The 19,006-nt window shown below is 37.6% G+C and overlaps 1 protein-coding gene across 14 annotated transcripts in view; it reads right to left on the bottom strand.

The window, feature by feature from the left end:
- Positions 1-19,006, bottom strand: part of LOC105467643 (centrosomal protein 128) — a 458,395-nt gene that overhangs the window by 305,848 nt on the left and 133,541 nt on the right. For all 14 annotated transcript variants that reach the window (XM_071099786.1, XM_071099789.1, XM_071099780.1 and 11 more), the window contains 2 exons: positions 8,217-8,567; positions 399-1,049 (listed from right to left, as the gene is read on the bottom strand). In XM_071099786.1, coding sequence (XP_070955887.1) covers positions 399-1,049; positions 8,217-8,567 — 1,002 coding nt within the window. The remainder of the gene's footprint in view (positions 1-398; positions 1,050-8,216; positions 8,568-19,006) is intronic.

The following is a 19,006-nucleotide window of genomic DNA, read 5'->3' as shown; positions in this document are numbered from 1 at the left end:
GCTAATCCACTTTAGTTACCATACTAATAAGGACTGTGGTTATAGCTCCTCTGGCCTTGACGAGTCTTTGCCTTTTATATTTTAGGAGGTCATAAATGTTGAATGAGGGCACGTTTCAAGTCCACGACTTACTGCCACCTCTGCCTTTCCTGAACTCCCCAAACAGCTAAACGTTCTTTATAAAGGGCTTCAATGCTCTGAAATAGGTGCTCCCAGGTGGCTGTTATAACTCATTTCAACCTGGCCAAACAGGCATGAATAAGCCTCTTTATTGTTGGTTTTATCTTTCCTTCAGTGCTTGGGAATACAGAATGATCTCTAAAAGTTTACGCTTTATTAACTTCATGAGCCACCAGAAAAATTCCTTCAGTATCATCAGGATAATTCAGCAGAGGTACCTTCAGTGTCCTGATATGATTCTCAGCCTCACTCTTTTCTTTCTTAAAGTGCTTCATAAGCTCCTGGATATTCTGTTCATGTTTTGTTTTCACACTCTGCAATGATGATGTGAGATCTTTCAGCTCCCTCTGGTGCACATCTCGTTCCAGCTTTAACTGTGTGATGACTGTAGCTGTTTCTTCATCCCTGGATTTTGCCTGTGCAGTGAGGTCAGAAAGGTCCTTAAGCACTGCTTTCTTGGCTCTCTCTTCCTCGGCCAATTTATTAGCAAGATCTGCTCGGATGGCACTCAGGTCCTTGATGGACTCTTGCATCTCAAGAAGTTTAGCTTTGTCCTGGGCCTGGCTCTTCTTGAGCTCTGCAATTTCTTCCTCCAAGTGAGCTTTCTCAACTTTCATTTGGCTTTGGATCTTACTCTGCTTTTTCAATTCGCTTTCCAGTCTATGGATGGTATCCAGGGAATTCTTAACTTCCAATTCAAGGTCAGCTTGATGAGATTTAATATCACGTAGTTTCTCCTCCTTGGAGTGAAGCTCCTCCTCCTGAAGGGCACGCTTTGTTAGGACATCATTCAATTCCTTTCGAAGATTCTCTATTTGTTGTAATGCTGCATACATCTGGGTTTTCAATTCATCCTTTTCTTTTAAAATCTATCAGGTTAAGAATATGAAGCAAAAGAAAAAAATAAAAGTTACTGTAAAATTCACCATAGACTGTGCCAGTCAGCAAAATAAAGTTTAACCCACAAGGAGAAACAAAATTCATCAAATAATTTTTGTATTTTTTCCATTTTGTAATAAAAATACTTTTAGGCTACAAAGCAGAGGGGCAAGGGGCAATATATAATTGTCCTGAAATAGCAACACACTGAGATATATATTTCAAATTTTCATCACCAAAACTTATTTCAATCCATGGTTACAAATAATTATTTAAATGTTAGATAGAATTGAGCAAGCAAATGGGGAAAGCAAAGACTCCCATTAAAAAGAAAACTTACTAGAGGTTGAAATAATACAGTATTACCTAAAATAATAATGATGTGCATTCCAATGATACACTTTTAAAAAGGAGAAATCCCAAAACAGAGATGGAAAATAATATAGGGAAGCATGCAGATACAATATAAGAAAGTTTACGGTACATTCAGCCATTATTTTCAAAATATCAATGGTGACAAAAAGTCACCAATATGCAACTGGGAGCCTTGAAGCCCACAAAGATAGAAATGAGATTAAGTCAGGGAAGGTGGGGAAAGGGCTCAAGTGAAAAGTCAAGGGCCTAGAAGTCCATCATTCTGTGCCAGCCTCTCTACGATTTACAATGAGGGACAGAGGCCAAGGGTTAACTCTTCTGGCCTCTAATTTTCACCACCTAATCATTGCAAATAAAACAGTGGGCAGCCAAGGGAGCCAAGATTGTTTTCTATACAACACTGGCACCAAAGATAATCTCTGTGTCTACTTGCTGATGCCCACACCATGTCTTGAAACAGGTGGGGGGAAAAAGGAACCAATTAAGACTCATTTCAGAATTACAAATAATGAGTTAAAATGCAAATATTTGCAAGACATTTCTACACTTCACATTCTATACTGCAGTGTAAAACAATTTATGATAAAAATTTAATGAGTCAATCACTCCAAAAAAAAGTTTCCCCAATCCCTCTCAGTTTTAACTGAAAGAAAGAAAGAGCACAAAGATAACATGAGAACTAATAAAAGGAGGTGAATAAGCAGTTGAGCTCTGACCAGAAAGAAGCGAATTTGATTCTCAGTTCAATCATGGGCAATTCTATGGCCTCAGAGAAATCATTTCTCTTACTAGAGAAAAGAATAATAGCTATTTCATAAGACTGTGATGAAGATTAGTGAGAAAGGGGAAACAAAAAGTTGGAGTAGAATTTAAGTTCAAGGAGGTACTAGGGTCTCGGGGAGGTGTTTATGCAAGGTAGTGATCAAAACTGTAAAAAGAGCCAGGCCCAGTGGCACACACCTATAATCCCAGCTATTTGGAAGGCTGAGGTGGGAAGATAGCTACGGCTCAGGAGTTCAAAACCAGCCTGGGCAACATAGCAAGACCCCATCTCTACTGTGAAAAGACAGGATAACTGAAGGGAAGGAACTCTGAAACACAGATGAAGGAGTTCAATTTCAAAAGAATGTAAGGTAGGAGAAATATAGATGAGCCTAAGGGTAGATGTATTATTTTTCTACTGTTTCATAACAATTTCGAACAGACTTAGTAGCTTAAAACAATACACATTTTTTATCTCACTGCTTCCAATAGGTCAAACAGCCAAGCAAGGTATTCAGTTTAAGGCCTCCTAAGACTAAAATCAAGGTATCAGCTGGCCAGGGCTCTATTCTGGAGACTCTGAGGAGAATCCATGTCCAAGTTTATTCAGGTTTCTGATACAACTTGTTTCCATACAGTTGTAGGACTTTAGGTACCCATTTCCTTGCTAGCTTTTGGCCAGCGATTATTCTGAACTTCTAGAAGCCAACCTTGTTCCTTGGCTTATGGACTCTGCTATCTTCAAAGCTTGAACAGCTTGATGAATCCTTCCCAAGCTTCAACTCTCTCCGACGTCCCCTTCTCCCAATAGCCAGAAAGAAAACTTCTATTGAGGGCTCATGTGATTAGATTAGGCCCATCCAGATAATGTGATCACAGGAGTCATGTCTTATCATATTCATGGATTCCAGAAATTAGAGTAACTTGTTTGGGGAGGGTCATTCTACTTACCAAACTAGAGAGCACAAAAACTGATAGAATCAAGTTTGGGCTGTAAAGATGGCGTGGGAGGGACTGAGCAAGGGTAGGGGCCTTCAGTATAGTGATATCCATTTGAAGCAGATAACTTAGCCCCCTTGGCATGAGTTGAGAGACTTATAGGCAGTGCTGAGGATTAAAATCATATTTTCATAATGAAGTCATACCATGTAAAGTGTCTTTAATTATGAAATATTATATCTTCCTGAAATTGGATTAAAAAGCAAAGGTATTTCTTTTTCTCACATAACAGGAAGTCCAGAGATAGGGTCGTTCAAGAAGAATCCCTCAAAGCTCAGGCTCTGCTACTCTGTAACTCTCATCTTTTGCTGTCTTTGCAGTGTTCCAAGCATCACATCAATTCCTGACAAAGGTGACAGCCACAGGGCAGACCATCACTGACCTTGTGGATCAAGTTTAGAATATCTTTGGCAATACAGATACTAAAAACTAAGCTCTGTCAATTTGCTTCTGGTTAATTGCTTGCCTAGTAGCCACAGCTTAAGATTTTGTCTAGACGTTTCTTTGAGTCTGAAAATGTCTTATGTCTTTACTACCATCTCAATACCCTGGACATACCCAGGGCCCTCAATTGAGTAGCCTTTATCTTGAGGAAGATCAGAATAATGGAACTGGGTCCCCTTTGGCCAGGAATGCTTAAGTACTTGAAAGGATCCTGAGAAAAAGGCTTGATTTTTAACTCTTTTTTTTTTCTTGCTGTTTCCTGCTTCCCTCTTATGCTTGCACCAATTTCAGTTTGGATAAATAATTTGGCTTTTCCAAGCCTAAAGGATTCCAAATTATCAGACTCATAGTCAATATGGATTATAGATTGCAGACTTCAGGCTCCTCATCTTAAAAAAGGAAACAAACAAACAAACAGAAACGAGCAAAACTCTGCTTTTAGACAGACAAGTTTCAACCTAAACTTGTCTTTCTCTTGTAATACCTTACTGAAGGCTGAAATATGCACACAACATACTCCAACATCCTAAAGTGTTCCTACCAGTCACTTAATACTATCCTCTTATTCACAGCATCAATGCCCCTAAATATGATTTCTCTTTAAACCAGTTGCTTCCAACCACATAGCAAAGTTTACCAACTTTCCCTTTAGAACAATATGATCCTCTCTTGCCCCTTACTCTATTTCTCCTCTCAGCCAATCCTACAATTTAGGTTATTTTGCTTATAGCTCCTTATTGCTAGAACTCAAAGTTTACATAAACGTGAATTTCTTCTGCTGAGGGTAAGAGAAAATCCCAATCCGAACTGGTTTAAACCACAAGAAAATCATTCCAGGCAAAACCGCTCCAGAGACAGTATGTCAAAGCTCTGGCTCCACCTCTCTGCAATTCTGTACCTAGTGATGGTCCTGGATTAATTATTGAATGGAATGGATAGGGGGAGGGAGGAGGTAACCATGAATACTATAGAAGCCAACTGCTATTTCTATGGAAGTTTTGCTGTTACTGTTTAGGAGAAGGAATGGAAAAAGTGGAAAGTCGGGTTGACTCCAGATTAGAAATCGGTAAAATGTATGAGGGAGAAGAAAGAAATTGAAGATGTGATGAGAACGACATCAAAGTAGCTTTCGATGAAGTCCAATGTGACAGGAAGAAAACTGAATCCAGAAACTGGCTAGTAAACCAGAGGAATACAGAAAGATCAAAATTGGGTATTAATAGTTTAAAAAGCTAGGTGGTAGGGAAGAGAAGAATTCTGAAAGATCAGACACTGAGCTTTGGAACGGAAGGCTTGAACATGGAACAATTACAGATGAAGATAAAATTTAAACACAGAAATTCGACACTGAAGTAGAATTATTTCAGTGAAGGTCACTATAAAATAAGACATTCGTGAATTAGAAGGATACAGACTTCAGTAGGTTGAGGACTTGAACTCTGAAGTTACTAAGGATGATGGCAAGAATTACATGACATAAAACAGGCTGATGCAAAGCCAAGCTAAAATCCTTGAGAAATGTAGGGGCATAAATGAAAAATAGCCAGCAGTCAAGAGCAAAAATGGGAAAAGAATGTTCTAACCAGGCAGTCCAAGCTTCCAAAGAAGGGGCAAAAGAAAAGATTATTGAAAAAAGGCATTAAAATAGTTGTGTGAAGCCAAAAGAATAATACTATCTAAAACCATGGCGATTATAGAAACAGAAGCCAAGTCCTCAAAGACCTGAACACAAAGTATTATATATACAGTTTGGTTTTGTTTTTTGTTTTGTTTTTTTTTTTTAATTAACTAAAAGGTAGATGAGGGGATTACTCAATATTTTTGTTTTGTTTTGTTTACCCGCATGTGAGAGAAAATGCAGGCAGATGGCTGGATTATACTAATACATACTCTAGCATTTCTTGAACTGTATGTGATAGGACTGTATATGCATTCAAAAAATCGTACACTTTGGCACTGATCCTTCTTACTTTCAACCATTCAAAAATTCAGATTTTACAAGATAGCATATATTACATATAACTCTTTTTTTGCCAGCAGGAGGGAAATATGCAGAAGGAATATATGGTAATTTAAGCTTCTTGAAGTCAAACACTATCAAGCAAAAAGCTCAATACATAAGCAAGCCAATTATTCTGCCAATTCAGCAGGGGGAAAAAAAAAACCCTGGAAAGTATTCCCATTATCCATATTAAAAAAGAATATGAAAAAAATTGGAAACATTCAGAAAAGCATATACTATGATCAGAGTCCAATCTTTTCCTTTATCGTTTTCAAAGCACCCATACAAACCAATGATTTCAAACAGTACCTTAAAAGAAAAAGAGAAGCAAAAATATCACAACTTACAGCTAGATTATTTGTATCTATTAAGTTTTCGGTCTCCTAATATGTGTTACCTACATATCCCTGAAGTACACCACAATTCCCTGATGTAAACATCCATTTCATTGTCTTTGAGGAAAGTACACAGTTCGATCTGTCTGGATTTTTTTTTTTTTTCCTGCAGTGATATGCGATTTGATATTACACATCATTCAGTCATGAAGTAGTTTTGTAATATGATATCTTATAATCATACTGATTCCAGAAATGTAAAAAGCAGGAAAAAAGAAATAAATCAGAGAAGTTTTTAAGAGAAAAAAAGCCTTTTGTCATTTAGTATATTTTTTAAGTAACAAATCTTAAAGCAGAAAATAAATTATGCTAGAAAAAGAGAACTGGCGGTAGACACAGAACCATACTGCAAATATGAGGAGAGCATCATATGAGCATATAAAATGACTCAGTAAGGGTACTTATTAAGTAATTTATTCTTTAAGCCACCATATGTTATATTTGTAAATCAGTATAATTTTTATTTTAATACACCCTTCCAAAATACCTTGGAGTAAGTTTTTGAAAATAATTAGCCCTAAAAATCAAAAAGAAAGTAGCCGTATTACAAATGTGTTAAGGTGGCTTTGTGATTTTATTAAGAATTAAATATCCCTTTGAAATAATATTCAGTAATATATTTTTAAAAATTTTTCCAAAATTATTTACCACGTATTTCCACATCACAGATTTACTGAGCACATTTCTTACTCTTTTTCCTTGAAAAACCATTGCTCTAACTGCAACACGCTGCTTAAAACTGCTTCTTTGCTTATCATTAGTAATGCTAAGTGATAAAAATAATTGGAAGTATTCTGGGAAATGATTGTTAAACAATTTTTAATATTCTGAAAACTCAACGTAGAAAAGTCTCAGCACCATGGACTGGAATACTGTATGATGACATGGACCCTTCTAAATCTCTTCTAATTAAGTAAAATCTCCAGATGAGATTTTCAATCAGTCAATTCCCTCAACCACTCCTCTTGCTAGCTACCTACCTACCTTACAGTCAGGCTCACTGAGCCAGTTGCCAGATCAGGCTGACAACAGAATAATCAAGATAGAGCAATTTCCTGGGATCAGATCAGTTCAGGCACAAGTCTGAAAGGTTTAGAACTGCTTTACTTCAGGGCAACCAGCCACCCAGTATGTGTCAGATGGGTTAAAATGAAAAGCAATCTGCAGTGAGTGCAAAATGATCATTTTTTTCATCTTCTATATGTCCGAGAAATTCATATGTAAAAGATAAAGTATCTTTTCCATGACAGCTCATCTGAAATAAGCATCTGTCACTCTTAAAAGCTGAAAATTGATTTTATAAATATAATGCCCTACATTTTGTTTTCTTTTCAAAGAAAGTCAACTTATCCAAATGATTATTCTTTTGGAATGTACAGAGTTCTTGACAAGTGACAAATGACAAAGCACAAATGATAAACCAAGAATAAACATGGATAAAAATCAATCATGACTTTCCTGCTTATTATCTTATAAACATCTGGGTTTAATTCAACCCAAAGATATATCAGATGAGAATCAACATAGGAGCATAAAATCCATTTAAACTAACCGATTATACAAGAGAAAAGTTAATGTGAAATGCATACATAGATGAGTGAAACGCGTTTTGTTGCTATCAAAAGGGCATAAAAGCAAAGTCTTGAAGAGGGTTGTGATCCCATAACACTGCTCAGTCAGTGAGATCCTCAGCGTACGCATTTAAGTAAGCCCATTACAGTTGCTGCCAGTAAATGGCCCTAGTAACTACTGCATTTTTTAAATGCTTCTTTCTAACCAATACCTAGTTGAAATATATAAATAAATGAGATTTTAAAATACATGCATTGGGAGGAAAGTTGTGTGAAAATAAGGAAGATTTAATAATTTTCTTCCATTGGAATATTAGGAGATTAAAGAATAATTCAATTTAGGAAACTTACACCTAAACTGGGGCAAGGGGTACATCTATTGATGGGCCAACTCTGAAAAGCCACATAATATTAAACTATGAAAAGGCTTAAGTAAAAAATATTTAAAAATTAACTTTTATACTTTGAAACAGTCAACCATAAGGATTCTTCTATCAAGGGCATATTGATTATATGCACAGTATGGCACTCAAGTGTTTTTTCAAAGGACAGATGAATGAATGGATGGGTCACATTGAAAACCATTCCTTAGGAATGTGGCTTTTATACCTGATTATTCTTGCCTGTCAGTTCATCAACTGTTTCAGATTGTTTCTCCAACGCTCGCTCTAACTTCTTATGTTTAAGCTTCCACTGCCTAATGGATTCTTGAGCTTTCAGTTTCAGGTCTTCCCTCCTCTTCTCCGCCTCCTCTTTCAGGGCCTCTGACTGCTGGAGCTCACTGAGGTACTGCTCAGCCTGCTTGGTTGCATCCTCTGCATGGCGAGTCAGCTCTGAGATTTGAAGGTCAGCATGCTTACGCTCAGCCTCACATGTGTCAAAGTGATTCTGGATCTCCTTAAGTCGATCCAACATCTGGAGTTGCTGTTTTTCCCCATTCTCCAGTTCACGTGTTAAAATCTAAGAATAAAGCATGTGAAACATTAGGAACAAATGCTTGTCAAAATTAGATGTGTAGCATATCATCAAACAAGAATCTCTAATGTCACTGAAATGGAAATCATCTGTATTAAAAATCATTAGCAATCAATTTAGAAAATATGAGTCATTTTCTTTGTATTTTATAACCACATTAGTTGGGAACAATTTTTTATATAAATATTCCCTCTTGCCGGGCGCAGTGGCTCACGCCTGTAATCCCAGCACTTTGGGAGGCCGAGGCGGGCGGATCACAAGGTCAGGAAATCGAGACCACGGTGAAACCCCGTCTCTACTAAAAATACAAAAAATTAGCCGGGCGCGGTGGCGGGCGCCTGTAGTCCCAGCTACTCAGGAGGCTGAGGCAGGAGAATGGCGTAAACCCAGGAGGCGGAGCTTGCAGTGAGCCGAGATCGCGCCACTGCCCTCCAGCCTGGGCAACAGAGCAAGACTCCGTCTCAAAAAAAAAAAAAAAAAAAAAAAAATTCCCTCTTTTTTGGACTATTTTATTGTCCAAAAAAGGCTAATACGGGTTTCCAATTGACTGTCACTAAAATAGAAGGCACTTTTGAAGAAAACAATGTGCATTATTTTAGTAACAACCTAGTGTTCTGTCCAACTGAAGAAATATTAATGTTTTAAAATTTGTCAGGTTATCAGAGAACTACTAGTAGCAATCATATATAACATTTTGCTTTCTGGCAGCAAAACAAAATTATAATAAAAAAAATAAGTAACAATAAAGTGACAGAAACATCAGCATAGATAACACTATATTAGGTTCCCAATAAAGTGCTTATACATTGATTATTTCCAGATAAACCAACATAATATTATATGTTGAAGCACTTATCCCAAGCTGATATGAATCACTACAGTACACATTTATAAATACATTTAATTTAACTTTATTTTGAATATTTCTCTAATCAAGAAAAAAAACCTTAAGTCTAGCTTCCCTAAAGCCAGGATGGTGATTATATATTTGGAAATTACACTAAATCATCATGATTAATACATATTTTAAGAATAAGTAAATATTTTAAGTTTAAAAATGAGAAGATATTGTTTTAAGTAAGTTCATACAAATAAAATAATCATTAACATTAAGCCGTTAAAGAATCATTAACATTAAGCCACTTTTGTAAAGCTTTGTAAGAAAGTGATAAATTCAGAAATAAAGTGCTTACAATGGGTCACATAAGCTGCCCCTCCTGAGCCTTACTTTCCAAATACTTAGTGGCAACAATGGTAACATAAAAATGTCATGTGTCCAAATAAGAATGGGTTCAAGGGGCTAGAATGAGGCTGTGAGTTGGATAAACAATAAATAACATCTCCACCGAACTAAGGCCCAGACAAATGAAACTAGAAACATTTACCAAGCTCCTTTGGCCCCAACAGCAGAGTTTCCAGGTCCAGATTCCATGATCTATGGCTCAAATAAGGTTAAATATAATCTCCCTCATGATTAAAATCATAGTCTGACATTACGGCAAACATTTTTTTAAATGCCTCAAAAACAAACTTCATTTTCTAGGCAACAGGTTTGCATTTGTCCAGTTTGCTAAATTCAAGGCAGCCTGGAAGACACTGCATCCACCCAAATGGGAAATTGAGAACTGTGTACTTGTGTGTGTAGAAAATTCTACAATAAGATCAGAAAAACCCCTGTAATTGTGGTTTAACTTTTGCTCTTATTCTAAAAGTATTACCAATATGCTAGAAATCAACTTGATTAACAAGCAGCAATCAAGTGATTCCTCATCAAAAGAGAAATGGAACTTATTTTTCTTTTCAACAAATCCTTGGAAAGAAAGTGGTTACACTTCCTGTTCATCAGGCATATGGTTTATAGAAAATTAATAGGACACAGTCTTAATACCAGAGAAGCTAACTCTAATTAGGGAGGTATTTTCATCAACCACTATCGTAGATAGTCCTAGTGCTAAAACATGATGGAGAGTTACCTAAAGGCGTCTATAGTCTACAGTGTGGCTGCAGACAGTCTCCTATAGGAGGTGATGCATAAGCTGAGATTTAAAAGAAAAGGAGCAATAATAATCAAATAACTATGACTGTGACTGAAATGCATTGAGTTCTCAAGTTATACCAAGATTTAATGCTTTATATGAATTACCTCATTCAATCCCAACACAAATCTAAAATGAGACACTATTATCCCCATTTCAGTGAAAAGTAACCAACATTTGCTGCAGTTAATAATTTGTTCAAGATCACATACCTAATAAGTGAGGGCATAGGGATTTGGACCTGGATAGTTTGCTTCTAGAACCCATGTTATCAACCTATTGCTAAACTTCCAGATTCTCAGATGACCCCAACTCCACGCCTCTTCAGTCACCCACTGCCACAGTTTTATCTTGGTGTTTTTATCAGAACTGCCACCTTTAAAGCAAGAGGTTCCTCACTCCATCCTCTTCCCATAACTCTTGGATTTAATTACCAATCTAATCAGCTATTACACCCTCTTCCTTCTGTGTTATCTGTGCTTCATTGTCAAGGAGATGACCACTCCCTTGAGATTTCTTTTGCTAGTTTTAAATCCTGGCTTTCTAACCCAAACACTATTATTTTTTCACTTTAGCCAATCTCTTGCTTACACCGAGCCTCCCTCTTTAAACTGTTCATTAACTGAACATTACCAACAAAACCACCAACTCTAGGTGAACTTAAAAAATTACTAATTCCTACGTTGGGTTGAGTCCTGTAAGAAACATCACACAGGACTATCAGTTGATGTGACCACACACTGAGAGTCAACTCATTGGCACCCAGAAAGTCTTCCACATGCCTCAACCCAGCTCACACAAGGGCCATTATTACAAAAAGTCTCATCTCTGACCCTCCCATTTTTACCCTTGGTTTTGGTATGTACTATAGTTCCTCCTTCAAAAGTAAAATTGAGGCAGGCAGTTAATGCAGGATACCCCAAATATATCCTACTTGTATTTTAAAATTTACCAATGGTCAATTTCTTCTCTTTTCCAGCCTCCAAGGAAAGGGGATTCTTCCTTAGACAAACAGCCTATCTCTGTGATTTTCCTACTTGACTATTCCACTTTACTTCTCTCATCTCAAAAACTAACAGTAAAGATTTTTAAAAATAAAAACAAAGAAAAACACCAGCAACAAAAGCACTTTTCTCAATCCTACATTATCTTCTACCCAGTACCATGTACTCATCTACCTCTTAAGCCAAGCTCCTGGAAAGAGTAGTTCATACTTGATGCTCCCACAACCATATTTCAGTTCTCTTGGTTCACTACGTCTGGTTTCCATCATACTATGAAAATAGCTCTCATCAAGATCCCCCAAGATCACCTACAGCCAAATACGAAAACTCTTTCAAAACCTTACTTTGGGAGGCCAAGGTGGGTGGATCACTTGAGCCCAGGAGTACGAGACCAGCCTGGACAACACAGCAAAACCCCTGTCTCCTACTAAAAACACAAAAATTAGCTGGGTGTGGTGGCACATACCTGTAATCCCAGCTACTCAGGAGGCTGAGGCACAAGAACAGCTCGAAGCCAGGAGGTGGAGTTTGCAGTGAGCTGAGCTTCCGCCACTGCACTCCAGCCAAGGCCACAGAGCAAGATTCAGTCAAAACAAAACAAAATAAACAAAAATTTCCTTCACTTAGTTTCCTTGTAGCATGTGACACTGTTAATAACCCCTTGCTCATTCTAACTCTCTGCTTCCTTAACTTTCACAATACCACTTTTCACTAGCTCTCTATCTTCCTCTTCTTCTTTCATAATCTCCTTTCCTGAGTCTCTTCTACCATTTAGCCTCTTAAATCTAAATAACTCTATAAAGTTCCAATATTATGAATCATCTCACCTACACAATATCCTTGGTAGATGAGTATTTAGGTAGACAGATATTAGTAGGTATTAGTGAGTCCTACATTCAGAAGCCATACTAACTCCTCATCTCCAGACTTTCAAATATCTAATGGCTTCATATCGGGGGAACCCCAACCCCGATATTCAGCATGGGTTCTTTTCTATCTCCCTAAGTGTTGGCTGGTCTGAGAAATAAAGGGAAAGAGTACAAGAGAGAGAAATTTTAAAGCTGGGTGTCTGGAGGAGACATCACATGTTGGCAGGTTCCATGGTGCTCTCTGAGCCGTAAAACCAGCAAGTTTTTATTAGCAGTTTTCAAAGGGGAGGGAGTGCACGAATAGGGTGTGGGTAACAGAGATCACATGCTTCACAAGGTAATAAAATATCACAAAGCAAATGGAGGCAGGGCAAGATCACAGGACCACAGGATGGGGTGAAATTAAAATTGCTAATGAAGTTTCAGGCACGCATTGTCATTAATAACATCTTATCAGGAGATAGGGTTTGAAAGCAGACAACCAGTCTGACCAAAATTTCTTAGGCAGGTATTTCCCCGTCCTAATAACCCTGGGAGTGCTATAGGAGACTGGGACTTATTTAATCCCTTTCTCTTCATCTTCAACCATAAAAGATAGCTGCCCCCAAAGTGGCCACTTCAGAGGCCTACCCTCAGGGGCGCATTCTCTTTCTCAGGGATGTTCCTTGCTAAGAAAAAGAATTCAGCGATATTTCTCCTATTTGCTTTTGAAAGAAGAGAAATATGGCTCTGTTCCGCCCGTCTCACTGGCAGTCAGAGTTTAAGGTAACCTCCCTTGTTTCCGGAACATTGCTGTTATCCTGTTCTTTTTCCAAGGTGCCCAGATTTCATATTGTTCAAGCACACATGCTCTACAAACAATTTGTGCAGTTAACACAATCATCACAGGGTCCTGAGGCGACATACATCCTCCTCACAAAGATGACAGGATTCAGAGATTAAAGTAAAGACAGGCATAGGAAATCACGGGAGTATCAATTGGGGAAGTGATAAATGTTCATGAAATCTTCACAATTTTTGTTCTTCTGCCATGGTGTGAGTCCCTCCGTTTGGTGTCCCTGACTTCCTGCAACAGCTTCATAACTTTCTACACTTAGAAATCTCACAGGTGTCTTACATTTAGTAAGTCAAGAAGTAAACTTATCTGAGGACCAACTCCTAACAAAAAGGCAGTCCTTCTAAAATGGCAGGAAAGTAGCTCTCTGATGAGGGAGGACGGAAATGAGTTAAATTGTGTATTTTAATAGTGAGAAGATCTGAAAAAATCACTGTAGGAAAAGAGGAAATGAACAACTGATAGATGTTTAAAAGATGACAAACAGAAATAAGGTTCTAGTTAGATAGTCTCAAATTGATAATGGGCCCAAGAGTATACCAAATTCTTTGGATTTCTCCAGCAACTCACTTGAACCCAGAAGGAAAATAAGTTCAGGGTTATTTATTCTTCTGTAATTACAGAGCAACAACAGGGAGCAAAGGATTAACATATTCAAGCCCAGAGCTTATGCAGGCAAACTCTTTTGTTCTCACATTTTAAAATGGCAGACTCTTATATTAACATGCTATGTGCAATAATTCACTTTGAATAGCATTTGAAAAGATCATGTCATTGATTGGGTATGTGAGTATAAAAGAACAGAAAACGGTATGGATCTTCTTGTAAATAATTGTGATTTTCACTAATCAACAGGTTTGAATTTGTCCTAGATGAACACCTCTTCTAACTGCCCTGAGTCTGGAAACTATCAGTAGCTACATCTTTGCTATCAGCCTGTGTTATTTTTAAGGTAAAATTCATTATAGAGGTCCTTCCTATATTCTCCTAAGGATCGTATTCAGCCATTGTTTTGGCATTTCTTTAATCCACCTTCCTCAAATAATCAATCAGAAAAATCTAACTGTAATAAATATTTATCCCACATCAATCAAAGGACTGTACTACAGAACCCTCATATCAATTCCCAACACACATACACTCTCACTCACATACACATGCACATATACCTAGAGCATGTAAGTGTACAAACACATAATAAATCCATGCATAAATGTTTTCAGGATATTTATAGTAAATATTAAGGCACAAGTAGTAAATATTATCTTCCTGATGCACTACAAGAAATGCTAAATGAAAAGCATTTTTCTTATTTATTCCATTATAATGATTTTCAGTTCCATTATTACTATTACATATTCCTGGAGGCATCTTCTACACTGAAGAACTTTTTATATTTAGATTGTGTGAAATTATCTCAGCCACTAAAGCAGAATGGTTAAATTTTGTATCACTTAATTAAGTCCATGTTTATTTCCGCTATATAAGCAGTGTCAAAAAAAGGAACAACTCAAAAACAGAATTATCCATATTACCATACATTTTTGCCCATACAATGCCAAAAGGCTTATAAAAGCTCCATCTAAATCTAAAACGTTATACCTTTCAATTCCCCTTCTTTTCTCTTTCTTTCTTCAAGTGGGAATAAATGTTGATTGATAGTTGTGTTGAAGGTCTCAGGTTTGCTGGTAGTTAGAAGGATTTATAGGACTCAGCATAATACAGTCATAATTATGTTAAGATTTATTAAAGAGGAGAGATACAAAGCAAAATTAGCAAAGAGAAAAAGGCACATGAAGTGAAGTCCAGTGGAAAATAGGTGCACACTCCAAGAAATTACTCCCAGTGAAATTACACAGGGCATGTTCAATTCCTCCAGCAATGAATTCTGACAACACATATAAAGTGTTATCTATCTGGAAAGCTCATTGGGTCCAAAGTTTTAATTAGGGGCTGGTCACTTGGGCACCAGCTACCTGTATGGAGCAAAATTTTAGACTCTCAGAAATCAGGTGGTCAAAATAAACTATATTTTTTGTAGTCTGGACACAGTGAATTCTCATTATTATTATTTAAGTAAAACTTTATTTCAGTGTAGAAAACTACTTATCATCCAAGTTCTCAAATGCCAGAAAAGAACTGTTAAGCCTGCATCTAAAACATTTTCCATGAGGGTTTAAGAGACATAAAGTAGACTACCATATAGGCGGCAACAATAACTACTTATTTGTTCACTCATGGAACAAAAGTATAATATAATATAATGCAATTTTTCCTCTACTAACACTTGACAGTGAACACACACAAGAGACTGGGCACCTTGGTGAACATTTAAAAACATATATCAAAAATGGAAAATCTACCCCCAAATAAGCCAGGATACTCTAAACAATACATATTTTAAATAATCATTTTCATTTATAGTATTTATGTACTTTGTATAGAAACTTGTAAGGGTAAGTGAGAAAACTGCCAGACTGTAATGACTCAAAAGTCACATCTCTCGGAAGACACTGGCATATCATGGAAAGAGAATGAGTCACTCAGGCTTGCGTTCAAATCCCAGCTCTATCCTGTGACCTTAGAAGGGTGCTTACCCTTCGTGAACCAAAGCAACGTTGTCGTGGGAAGTCAGGGACCCCGAATGGAGAAACCAGCTGGAGACGTGGCAGAGGAACATAAATTGTGAAGATTTCATGAACATTTATCAGTTCCCAAATAATACTTTTATAATTTCTTATGCCTGTCTTTACTTTAATCTCTTAATCCTGTTATCTTCATAAGCTGAGGATGTATGCCACTTCAAGACCACTGTGATAATTGTGTTAACTGTACAAATTGATTGTAAAACATGTGTGTTTGAACAATATGAAATCAGTGCACCTTGAAAAAGAACAGAGTAACAGCAATTTTTAGGGAACAAGGGAAGACAACCATAAAGTCTGACTGCCTGCAGGATCAGGCAGAAAGAGTCATATTTTTCTTCTTGCGGAGAGCCTATAAATGGACATGCAAGTAGGAGAGATACTGCTAAATTATTTTCCTAGCAAGGAATATTAATATTAATACACTGGGAAAGGAATGCATTCCTGGGGGGAGGTCTATAAACGGCTGCTCTGGGAATGTCTGTCTTGTGCAGTTGAGATAAGGACTGAGATACGCCCTGGTCTCCTGCAGTACCCTCAGGCTTACTAGGGTGGGGAAAAACTCCGCCCCAGTAAACTGTGGTTAGACTGGTTCTCTGCTCTTGAACCCTGTTTTCTCTTATTTAAGATGTTTATCAAGAAAATATGCACACTGCTGAACATAGACCCTTATCAGTAGTTCTGCTTTTGCCCTTTGCCTTGGGATCTTTGTTGGACCTTTATCAGTGGTTCTGCTTTCTCCCTTTGTCCTGTTCCCTCAGAAGCATGTGATCTTCATTAGACCCTTATTAGTAGTTCTGCTTTTTCCCTTTTGAAGCATGTGATCTTTGTACCTACTTCCTGTTTTACACCCCCTCCCCTTTTGAAACCCTTAATAAAAAACTTGCTGGTTTGAGGCTCAGGTGAGCATCACAGTCCTACCGAGATGTGATGTCACCCCCGGCAGCCCAGCCGTAAAATTCCTGTCTTTGTACTCTTTCTCTTTATTTCTCAGCCGACCGACACTTATGGAAAATCAAAAGAACCTACGTTGAAATATTGGGGGTGGATTCCCCCGATACAACGTCACTTATAAAATGGACTCAACACCACCAACTTCCAGAGGAATGATAACCTACATGAAGATAAAGCACCCAAAAGAGTAACTGACACATTTTAGAAACTCAATAAAGAGAACTTTTTGTATCTTGCTAGCAACAATGTTAGAATTAGTGACATAATCCAATGTCTTTATTTTACAGATCAGGAAATTGAGGCACAGGAAGAGTAATCAATCCAAGACAAGGTAGATAGTTTTTGGCAGAGAAAGTACTAAACACAGGTCCCTAATAGTCAATCCAATATTGATTCCACTTCACTATGTTAATGGCTTGGATACTATTCAAATGACCCCTTTAATAACTAAGTTGCCATGTTCCTTCCAGACAAGAGGAACTCTTGAATAGGAATCATACGTCCTTGATGCAGAGGTTTTTCTGAAATGTTTGTGAACTGAAAAAAACAATCACAGGATAAGGTTGACTTGTGTTACAACTAAACCAGGCATAGACTACTTACTTACTCCTTTCTATGTTAAAGACAATAGGCTAGGCACTAAGGAAGTACTTCAGTACAAGTACTGATTGGGGTGAATATGAATGAGCAGGAGAGAACAGACATTGCTGTTAACTAGTAGAAACCAGACTTAAATTAGTAGGTTTCAAGAGAAACTACTCTGTTCAGCAAGACCTCAGAAAGAAGAGAAATGAAACATGAGAAAGAAAGCAAACTAAAATGTGAAGAGAAGATTGGGTCACTTATGGAAAGAAATGAGCATTCACTACCATAAAAACGCACGAGCAACAGATTTCACTATTGGTAGCTGATTATGACAATAGCTTGAGAGGGCTAAAGAGAGATTTAAAAATAAGGTCAGGTTGCTTATCAGTTCAAGGGCTTTTTTGGCTGAGATGATGGGATTTTCTAAATATAAAATCATTTTGTCTGCAAACAGAGACAAATTGACTTCCTCTCTTCCTATTTGAATACCTTTATTTGTTTCTCTTGCCTGATTGCCCTGGCCAGAACTTCCAAAGCTATACTGAATAGGAGTGATGAGAGATCTCCTTGTCTTGTATCAGTTTTCAAAGGGAATGCTTCCAGCTTTTGCCCATTCAATATGATATTGGCTGTGGGTTTGTCATAAACAACCCTTACTATTTTGAGATATGTTCCATCAATACCTAGTTTATTGAGAGTTTTTAACATGAAGGGATGTTGAATTTTATCAAGGGCCTTTTCTGCATTTATTGAGAAGGAACTTGAAACATATTTACAAGAAAAAAACAACCATATCAAAAAGAGGGCAAAGGATATGAACAGATGCTTCTCAAAAGAAGACATTTACGTGGCCAACAAACATATGAAAAAAACCTCAACATCAGCCGGGTGCAGTGGCTCACGCCTGTAATCCCAGCACTTTGGGAGGCCAAGGTGGGCGGATCACGAGGTCAGGAGTTTGCGACCAGACTGGTCAACATAGTGAAACCCCGTCTCTACTAAAAATACAAAAATTTAGCTGCACAGTGGTGGGTGCTGGTAATCCCAGCTACTTGGGAGGCTGAGGCAGGAGAATCGCTTGAACCCGGAAGGCAGAGATTGTAGCAGTGAACCAAGATCATGCCACTGCATTCCAACCCGGGTGACAGTGCGAGACTTCATCTCCAAAAAAAAAAAAAAAAACAAGCTCAACATCACTGATCATCAGATAAATGCAAATCAAAATCACAATGAGAAACCATCCCACAACAATAGATGCTGGTGAGGCTGTGGAGATACACAAACACTTTTATACTGTTGGTGGGAATGTAAATTAGTTTGGCCATTGTGGAAGACAGTAAGGTGATTCCTCAAGAATCTAGAACCAGAAATACCATTTGGCCCAGCAATCCCATTACTGGGTATATACTCAAAGGAATATAAACCATTCTGTTGTAAAGATACATGCACACGTATGTTTACTACAGCATTATTTACAATCGCACAGACATGGAATC

The sequence above is a fragment of the Macaca nemestrina genome, chromosome 7 (assembly GCF_043159975.1).
Source record: "Macaca nemestrina isolate mMacNem1 chromosome 7, mMacNem.hap1, whole genome shotgun sequence".
Lineage (NCBI taxonomy): Eukaryota > Metazoa > Chordata > Mammalia > Primates > Cercopithecidae > Macaca > Macaca nemestrina.
Note: the sequence above shows the minus strand (reverse complement) of the source record. Positions and strands in the feature narration are given on the sequence as shown.